The 10,456-nt window shown below is 43.6% G+C and overlaps 1 protein-coding gene across 1 annotated transcript; it reads right to left on the bottom strand.

Moving 5' to 3' along the window:
* Positions 1 to 1,021: 1,021 nt before the first annotated feature.
* Positions 1,022 to 1,536, bottom strand: LOC129475674 (large ribosomal subunit protein eL21-like). Its single transcript, XM_055267920.1, has one exon. The coding sequence runs from the start codon at positions 1,490 to 1,492 to the stop codon at positions 1,022 to 1,024; it is 471 nt and encodes a 156-aa protein (XP_055123895.1). The 5' UTR covers positions 1,493 to 1,536.
* Between the last annotated feature and the right edge of the window lie 8,920 nt (positions 1,537 to 10,456).

Below are 10,456 nucleotides of genomic sequence, written 5' to 3'. Positions count from 1 at the left end.
GAACTTAAAAACACAGTTCCTTATGATGAAATTTGTAAGAGTCACTCTTATTTATCTTCCTATTCAGGAAGTCCAGGGAGTCAAAAGCAGTGTTTACTGTTTGATGGAAAAATAGGGAGGTATCTTCAACCACAGGCAAAATAAAAAGCAATTATAGAAATTCCGTGGCTCATGAAGTAAAAACATTCCACAACATTGCTTCTCCTCCACACCAAGAAATCAAGTTTGAAAACTGACGTAAACATGGGGAATGCTGCTTTGATGGGCCCGAGTTCTTCGCAGTGAGGTTAACGAGTGACAGGCAGTGATGACAAATAAACATATCTAAGCTGACAGTAAAGAGAGGGTGACAGAATCCCTCTGGCTGGCAACAGACATGTTTGCAAACTCAGATTGGTCATGGAGAAGAAGATGGCAAATTTGGTCCAGAATAATAACTTCCAAAAGAAATCAGGAAACCTAGGAAAGCTCTCCCGGTGAAGCGCGTTCTTCTCTCTTACCCTTTTCCTTTGTTCAGCTACATAGGCCTACTTGCCGTTTCTTAACTGTACCCCCTCTCAGGAGCCACCAGATGTTCTGGTCTGATTGCTCAGAGCACCCTCTCCCCCAGACACTCATTCTGTTTGGTAAAGGACTTTCAATCTTTTAATACTTACATTTTCATCTCCTTAATGAAGCCACGCTCCTAATGCTCTAGCTAGCAGAATTGCCAGCCAAAGACAACTAGATTTCAACCCCGATTCTGCTCCTTGCTAGCTGTATGACTTGGAACAAAACTTAAACTCCTCAGGTTTCCTTTTTAAAATCTAGAAAATGGCTATAATAATACCTATTTCCCAGGGCTGTTATAAGAATGCGTGAGATACCCACTAAAAAGCATCCCGCACAAAGCAGCCATCGGATAAAAGTGAGTTCCTGCCCTCAGGGGGACCAGAACTTTCTCAACATCTCTATTTTTTTTTTTTTTTTACAGCCCAGAAGTCCTTTATTTATTTATTTTTAACACCTAGTATGCCATGAATTAATAGGGAAGAGGTTCCAGCAGCTCAGGCTCCTTCCCATTGGTTCTCATAAAGTGTGCTTCTCTGGGTGGAGCAGGCTGGCACTTTAGTTGAACCCAGGTACCTTTCTCTTTGGCTTCTTTCTTTTGCTGATCATTTTCCTTCACATGTTTCAGGAAGCTATCTCGGCTCTTAGAGTGCTTAATGCGCTCAATACGCACGTTAATTCTCTTGGCAAGAACCTTGCACTTAACTTGTTTGTTTACAACAATGCCAACAGCATGCTGGGTAACACTGTAGACTCTTCCAGTTTTGCCATGGTAACACTTGTGGGGCATTCCTTTTTGAACAGTACCCATACCCTTGATGTCTACAATATCACCTTTCTTATAGATTCGCATATACGTGGCCAAAGGAACAACTCCATGTTTTCTAAAAGGCCTAGAGAACATATATCGGGTGCCTCTCCTCTTTCCCTTTGTGTTTGTCATTTTGGTGAATTACTGGAAGATGGCGGTTCCGGCCGAAAGGGAACATCTCTATTTTACATGGATCCCACTCCACAGTGATTTTTGATTGTTTCTTTTCATCAATGGATTGTAGGCTCCATAAATATGTTTTTATTTATTAATTTACTTATTTGAGGCAGCGTCTCCCTCTGTTGCCTAGGCTGCAGTGCAGTGGTACAATCTCTGTTCACTGCAGCCTTGACCTGTTGGGCTCAAGTGATCCTCCCACCTCAGCCCCCCAAGTAGCTGGGACCACAGTCCTGTGTCACCAAGCCTGGCTAATTTTTAAAAATTTTTAATTATTTTTGTAGAGACGGGGTCCCACCATGTTCCCCAGGCTGGTCTTAAACTCTTGGCTTCAAGCAATCCTCCTGCCTTGGCCGCCCAAAGTGCTGGGATTACAGGCGTAAGCCACCGTGCCTGGCATATTTTTAATCTTTGAATCACCTGCACTACCTAAACAAGCACTTGGGAGGAGTAGGGACTCAATAAATGTTTAATTAATAAAGAATAAATAAGTCAATAAATGAATAAAATAAAGGAGTAATTAACTGAGATACCCTAATTCAGTAGGTTTTTTTTTGTTTTGTTTGTTTGTTTGTTTTTTTTTTTTTTTTTTTGAGATGGAGTCTTGCTCTGTCACCCAGGCTGGAGTGCAGTGGCGCCATCTTGAGCACTGCGACCTCTGCCTCCTGGGTTCAAGTGATTCTCATGCCTCAGCCTCCTAGGTAGCTGGGACTACATGCGCATGCCACCACGCCTGGCTAATTTTTGTATTTTTAGTAGAGACAGGGTTTCACCATGTTGGCCCAGCTGGTCTTGAACTCCTGACCTCAAATGATCTGGCCACCTTGGCCTCCCAAAGTGCTGGGATTACAGGCATGAGCCACTGAACGCAGCCTAATTCAGTAGTCTTTAAGGTGTGGTTTTTCAAGGACTGTTTGTTGAACTATTGCCTTCAGGGAGCCACACTGGGGTGTGTGTGTATGTGTGTGCACGCTTGTGCATGCATGTTCACACATGTATGTATATATGTGCGTGAATATACATGCACATATGTGTGTGCTGAAGACTCAGCCTTTAGAAGATGAGGTCAAAGACTTGTCTATGTCAAGGTATAAACTGGGTTGGAGAATTAACTTCCACTTGTGACATAAATGTAAAGAAAGGTGTATATGTTTTTATGGCTGGACAGGGGACATCTAAGCGTGGTGATGATGACATTTTTATGGTATCTGTTTGCTACTAAGAGACATGTTTTGTTCTCACAAATATTGGGGAGTGACAATGACAATGACAACTGAGCTATGACAATAAACCCAGGCTGTCTATGACTAAAATTTGAATGCTCTATATATAAAGTAAGAATGCCTTAGACTGTTAATGTCTGCTATGGGTTGTTGACTGTAGACTGTATAAACTTTTATTTAATGGTTTATAGCACTAGATCCAGATCATCTGGGGACATTTGGTCTCAGATGGCCCTATGCTTATCCATTCCACACTCACTGCCTGTGGAGCCTGACAATGAATAAAATATACAATAATTTAATCCCCTTAACCTACTAGAGGGAAAGCTCATGTTCCCCAGTACCAAGGGTGGGTCTGGCCCATTGGCCTTGCATTGGCATTCATGCATTCATTCCTGTTCTTTAAGCAAATATTTCTTGAGTCTATAATGTGTCAGGCACTGTTTTGGGTGCTGAGCATATACCTGTGAACCAGGCAGCTAAGTTTAGAGGTTAGAGTTAAATATATTATTACTGAGCACCTACTATGTTCCAGGCAGCATACTGCACTCTGCAGATATACCAAACAAAAAAGAAACCAAACACCAAAAAACAGAGAGAGAGAGAGAGACAGAGAAAGAGAGAGAGAGTTCCTGTTCTCCAGAAGTTTACAGTCTAGTGAGAAGAGACAAAAATAGGAATAGAAAATTATTTTTAGGGCTGGGAATGGTGGCTCACACCTGTAATCCCAGCACTTTGGGAGGCCGAGGTGGGCGGATCACTTGAGACCAGGAGTTCGAGACCAGCCTGGCCAAAATGGTGAAACCCTGTTTCTACTAAAAATACAAAAATTAGCTTGGTGTGGTGGCACATGCCTGTAATCCCAGCTACTCAGGAGGCTGAGGCAGGAGAATTGCTTGAACCCGGGAGGCAGAGGTTGTAGTGAGCTGAGATGGCACCATTGCACTCCAGCCTGAGTGACAGAGCAAGACTCCGTCTCAAAAAAAAAAAAAAATTATTTTAAAAATAGTTAATACAATGATTAAAGACATGTGCAGGGAGTAAGTGAAGGATGGAACATATTGACAAGTGGAGGGAAGGTGGGTATCTTTAGAAGAGAATGTTCTGGTATCTTGAGTGTTAATACTTAACAATCACTATATTGTCTTGTGTGGTTACTTTAAGCCTCTGCTTTTACCCCTAGGTCCCCAGGCATCACATAAAAGTTTCTCCTGGGTTTTCCAACTGTTCACAACTTTAATTTCGAAACACTTGCCTTGACTTATTCTACACATTGCATTCTTTCCCCTTTTTGGTTTTTCAGTTTCTAGATTAGCTTTAAATCTTAAACTTGATGTTCTGATCCTGGGTTCTTCTGGACCACAGTCAGTTTTCCCTCCATCTGCATTTAGATTTCTTTAGTTTAACTCCTGCCCCAGTTCAGCCAGGCCCAGGATTGGCGATGGTCCAGCCCACAGCCATTTTCTGAGGCCACCCCAAATCCACAAGTAGGATTTGAACAAACCCAATTGATGTCAAATTTTGTTTCTCAAAATCTCTCCAAAACATGTTTCCATTTTAGACTTGTGAATGTGGCTATACAATATACTGAATTGCATCTTTAATAATTAAGGCTCTCATATTGTCTTTGGGCTTCATCAGTTTAAACACTTGTTCTTATATATTACAGTAAATCTATATAAAATGTTTATTATATTTAGAAACCAGCCTATACTCCATCAAAATATTTATTAATACTCTAATTTAATTAATCAAAATGAATTTATTAAATGCCACTGTCAACAAACTAAGGGGGTGGCTGTAAATGACATCAGAGTTCCAAGTAGGTTAAAAAGAGTAAGAAAGTTGATTTCACAAGAAAATCAGCAACTGAAAACAACACACGATAGATACCAAATGAATGACACGAACAGCAAGCGCTCTCAGAATTCAGAGCTGTGAGAAAGATCCCCGCCAGATGGGGTGGAATTTGAGCTGGGCCTCGAAGAAGAGCTGGGATTTCAATAGGAAGAGAGGAGGGGCAAAGCCACTGGGCAGACTTGATGGTATGAACAAAGACGGAAGGGTCAGGAGGTACCTGTGGCTGGAAAACATCAAAGAGCTCCAGTTTCATTGATTGGGCAAAAGCCTGTATTGCTTTCAGGTGGTCATTGTGTTACAGTAAAATTCGAGTTCCTAGATAAGAATGACTGGCACTTTCTGAAGACCTATGTTGAAAAGCAAAAAGAAATATAATGGCGCTGGGAGGTAGTTTGTTTAACCACGGAAAGGTTTAATCACTTTTTCACCGTGAAGGAGAGGTAGGGCCATCGTTAGGGATTGGACTTTTTACGTTTAGCTTCTCTACCAGGAAAAAAAAAAATCTCTTTGGTCGCCTTACTCAGGTCATTAGAGAGAGGCCTTCTCTGGAGAATTACTTTGTGGATAATTTCGCTCACTGCCTAGTCAGATTAAGACTTAAACTGAAGATAACGACATTTTCCCTGGCTTGTTGCTTCTGTGAACTCCATTGTGACAGCTTGTACTTAAAAGGTGAATTTTATAAACTATGTGTCTAATGGGGTTTTTAAGTTTGGTGTGAAATGTGTTCTGTATAGCTGTGATTCAGAGGGTTTTGATTCTCTACAATTTAGCGGCCAAATGATTTCCAGTTTTGTATCGAGGGAGCTCTGGAAGGCCACATAACATAGATAATCTGGCTTTGAGGGCAGGTGATAGCCTGGAAGTCCAGACTTTTGGGTGGGTGCTATAGACAAGGTCAGGGCCAAGAACACAGGTAGTGCTCCTCCACCGAAGCCCCTCCCTTATCTTCCCCCTGCCCTGTCCTTCACACGGGAGTGTAGGCCCTCCAGCCCCATACTGTCCCTGAAAAACAGTCACCCACTGACCATTGCTCAGTTTTCAGAGTGTGCCCCCTAGTAATACCATTTTTGCTCCCTTAGGAAAAGGCCTGTATTGACCCTGGAAGTAGGCTCAGGATCATTTGGGCAGGCAATCCTGGGTCCTGGATGCCGGGTGCATAGGCTAGAAAGAGTGTACAGTGTGGGCTTAGAGTGGGGCCATCCCGTTTGTCCCCTGGTGTCCTCACCTGGTGAGGATGAGTGTGGTCAGAGAAGGGCCCTGTCTTAGTCCGTTTGTGTGGATATACAGGAGTACCTGAGACTGGGTAATGTATAAAGAGAAAAGGTTGATTTGACTCATGATTCTGCTGCCTGGAAGATTGGGCACCTGATGAAAGCCTCAGGGGCTTCATGGAAGGTGGAGGGGAGCCAGTGCATGCTGAGATCACATGGTGGGGATAGGGGAGGCCAGGCTCTTTTCAACCACCAGCTCTCAGGGGAACTAACTGAGCGAGAGCTCACTCATGACCGCAAGGCCGGCACCAAGGCATTCGTAAGGGCTTTGCTCCCATGACCCAAACACCTCCCATTAGGTACCATCTCCAACACTGGAGGTCCAATTTCACCATGAGATTTGGAGGAGACAAACTTGAAAACTGTAGCAGGCACAAATAGGACCCTCTAAAGCAAGGGCCTCAGAGCCCGGTTCTGTGGAAATAACATGAAATTATAACCCTGAAAGAAAGGGATCACTGAATCTAGCACTGCTACTTTGAGTGGCTGCAGGGAGGTAGGCAGATCTTATGCTCAGGAGGTATCAGGCCCTCTTGAAATCATGTCTTATCCAAAATAGAGTTCCTGCTGTCACATGGCAGAAGTGGTTTTGGCAAGGTCCACGGTAACAGCTATGCATACAGGAATATGCTCTTAGAGACTCTTCCCTCCCTACCACCTCTGCCCTGCATCTGTTTGGGAAATTCCCCAATTTACAGAAATCTGCACCCCCTCTTTATTACAGAAGTAGAAAGTAAAAATTGGTATGTGTTTTCCCTGCTCCCATTGCAAACAGGGCACCAAGTAACGCAAATGTTCAGGGCAGAGCTTCTTAACCAGTGTGCTGTGGCCATGAATGGGTGAGAGGAATATTGAGATATGGAATTCTGCAGCCCTTGGAGAGGCCTGGTTAGGGCTTGGGGTGGCCAGTGCTCCTGGACATGTCAAAATATAATTCTCTATAGTGCCATGGCATCAAAAAGGCTGGGAAGTGTTTGACTAGGGCCCTGAACTCGGAGCTGCTGGCACATAAAAATAGAGACCTGGGAAGATTCTCTCTCCGGCATGCTAGTGGTTGCTGCAAACGATGCATCACAAGCTAGTCCAGGCTAAATTGTGGCATCTAGGACCAGCAGTATTTTCTCACAAGAGCAGTTCTGTGGCATGGTTCTCCATAATTTCTGGCAACATTTTAAAATTTCAATAGATTCGTTTTCTGTTTACGTCATCTGGAATTGTATAATAGCTATACAACAATAGCTATTGTAATACATAGCCTTCAACAGGGAAAGGCTGTGGGAGGGGAAGCTGTTCTTAGGGTGAATGCTTTTCTTCTTTGCACTCCTGGGTAAATCTTAACCAGCTGATCCTGTTTGTTGGACAAAGATATCCCTGACAAGGTCCCACACTATAAAATGCAGAGCTTGAAGGACTGTGAGGATTCTTTTAGTTCAATCTTCTCATTATACCAAGAAGAAGCTGAAATGAAATGACTTGTATGTGGGCCCATGCAGTTAGTTCATGGAAGAATCTCTGGACACTCAGAAACGTGCTTTTCCAAAAGTTTCCCATCATTTACAAAAATGGATTCCCCCGCCCTAGAGCAGATGCAATCCAAACCAAGAATAAACTTTGAGCATTGTTTTCAAAGCTGAAGTTTCCAGTTAGTTAAAGTACTGCTGGAGAAGCTGCTCTATAATTGATAGCTTTGTGGAAACAGAAGGCATTCCACTCAGGTGAAATAGGATTTATTTCTATGATCTAAGAAGGCATTTCCTTTAGCAATGCCATTGCTCACTTTTTAATAAAAACTTGGACCATTTCAATGTCTAGCTGTTCCTGGCATTCCCTTTTCCATAGGAAAGAATGCTGTCGATGGCTTTAAGCTAAAGCAAATACTTCTTTTCCTTATGCTTGTTAAATAAGCCAAATACACTCTTTGCTCCCTTGGAATTTTCTTGTATTTTATTTATTCTTTTTTTTTTAATGTGAAAAGTGTGCCAGACAACTAAGCAGATTGCTGGGTATGTTTCATATGGATTAGCAAGAAACCTTAGAGCTTCAGAAGGTTTCAATTAGGCAATTAAAAAAGAATTTGAAAAGAACTTTTAAAAAAGTTTCTTGTTTGTTTTGTTTTGTTTCAAACCAAAAGAAAGACGGCTGGGGATGGGAGCTGGGGAGCATGAGTGGGGAAAGGGAGGAATTACCAGGGGGCAGGAGAAGACTTTAGGGGCGATGGATATGTTCATTATCTTGATTGTGGTGAGACTTCACAGAAATAAACATCCCTCAAAACCAATTAAAGTGTAATTTTAAAAACCTGTGCCGTTCGTTCTATGTCCATTATACCTCAGTAAGGTTGTTCTTAAAGCATAAAACCAGGCTGGGTGCGGCGGCTCATGCCTGTAATCCTAGCACTTTGGGAGCCAAGGTGGGAGGACTGCTTGAGGACAGGTATTGGAGACCAGTCTGGGCAACATAGCGAGATCCCATCTCTCAAAAAAAAAAAAAAAATTATCCAGGTGTGGTGGTGCATGCCTGCAGTCCCAGTTACTCCAGAGGCTGAGGAGGATCGCTTGAGCCCAGGAGTTGAAGGCTATAGTGAGCTATGATCATGCCACTGCATTCCAGCCTGGGCGACAGAGTGAGACCCCCATCTCCAATACATACGTACGTACGTAAAAAATAAAACCAGTGAAACATCAGTTCAGAGTCTGTAAAAGACTCAGGGAAGGAGAAAGGGCCAAAGGACCAGAAACTGCTGAACATGCTTTTCAGAATGGCCAGAGAGGATGGGGAAATCATTATTAGTTACATGCTGTCCACTCAGCTTATAGGTAGGAGCCAGATCAGATGACCGATACCATGGCCAAATGCCATTTTTTTTTTCTTTTTTGATGAAGTCTCGCTCTGTCACTCAGGCTAGAGTGCAGTAGCACGAGCTCTGCTCACTGCAACCTCCGCCTCCTGGGTTCAAGCAATTCTCCTGCCTCAACTTCCCAAGTAGCTGGGACTACAGACATGCAGCATCATGCCTGGCTAATTTTTTTTTTTTTTTTGAGACGGAGTCTCGCTCTGTCGCCAGGCTGGATTTCAGTGGTGCAATCTGGACTCACTTCAACCTCCACCTCCCAGGTTCAAGTGATCCTCCTGCCTCAGCCTCCTGAGTAGCTGGGACTGCAGGTGCATGCCACCACGCCCAGCTCATTTATTGAGCTGGTTTCACCCTGTTGGCCTGGCTGGTCTTGAACTCCTGACATCAGGTGATCCATCCGCCTGCCTCAGCCTCCCAAAGTGCTGGGATTACAGGAGCCACTGCGAACGGCCAGAACTGGTTTCAAATGCAAGTCTGATCTATCACTCAGCCTCTGCCTCCCGGGTTCCAGTAATTCTCTTGCCTCAGCCTCCTAAGTAGCTGGGATTACAGGAACACGCCATCACACCTGGCTAATTTTTGTATTTTTAGTACAGACAGGGTTTCACCATGTTGTCCAGGCTCGTCTTGAACTCCTGACCTCAGGTGATCCCCTCACCCCCGCCTCAGCCTCCCAAAGTGTTGGGATTACAGGTGTGAGCCCCCGAGCCAGGCCCCAAACACCATTTTCTCATGAATGGTGCTTCACATGGCTTCTTCCCAGATCTGCTTTCACTCAACTCTTTGCCGTAGGTTTTCCGAGTTCCTTGGTTACCTTTGCTTGGGGTGGGAGATGGGCCTTCCTTATGCTTTAAAAAATTACCTATTTATTTTTCAGAGGAGTGCAACAAGGATTTATTAAATGTAATTATATAATTTATCTGAAGGTTCCTGGAACACGTAAATTGTAGGCTAAACTCTCAACCATAATCTCTAGGGTGTTTCTCAAATTCTTATGTTTTACTGGAATTCACGGGAGTTCCATCGTATAAGCTGCTCTGTGGAATAAATGGGAGAAAGGCTTGCAAGCAGAGGTAGAACTCCTGCTGAAGGTGGTTAGAAATTGGGATTTATATTGACAGCACAGACACCGCCTGGGACTGCGCCTGGCGAGGCACGAGATCTGGTCACTCTAGCAGTAAGAGTCTGTGACCTTCATAAAAGTGGAAAGCAATGCGCCCAGTTCACCGTCTGCGTGTGTGTTAGAGGCATAAGCAAGGTTCTCAAGGGTAAAGAGAGCCAGATCTGAGTCTGCTGGCTGAACTTACCTTACATGGTGCTGGGGAGAGAGCTGGGGGAGGGAAGGCAGGCGGGGATTACTCACAAGGATTCAGAGTCCGCCCCATGACACACATTGATAGCTCCCTATGGGGCTTTGGTGAGCCCTACACCTTTTAAAATTTCACATAAAGCTTCAACTGGAGAAGCATCTGAACTACATACCAGCAAATCTCTGGACACAGCAACACATTCAGACTCTTCTATTTGAGGAAAACATTGGCCAAAACAAGTAGGGCTTTTCTTCAATTCAGCTTCCTAATGGTCATGATCTTTGCAGCCCAGAAAGCAAAATTTAAGCAGACTTCTTTTGGTGGCTTGTTTTGTTTTGTTTTAAAAATGGTATAGTTATTTTTTATAGCTTGTACTTCCTTTTTGGCACTTTTACAGA

The sequence above is a fragment of the Symphalangus syndactylus genome, chromosome 2 (genome assembly GCF_028878055.3).
Source record: "Symphalangus syndactylus isolate Jambi chromosome 2, NHGRI_mSymSyn1-v2.1_pri, whole genome shotgun sequence".
NCBI lineage: Eukaryota > Metazoa > Chordata > Mammalia > Primates > Hylobatidae > Symphalangus > Symphalangus syndactylus.
Note: the sequence above shows the minus strand (reverse complement) of the source record. Positions and strands in the feature narration are given on the sequence as shown.

Bases quoted from the DNA above. Each gene is read 5' to 3' on its own strand.
- LOC129475674 (XM_055267920.1), bottom strand. From the start codon at position 1,492: ATGACAAACACAAAGGGAAAGAGGAGAGGCACCCGATATATGTTCTCT.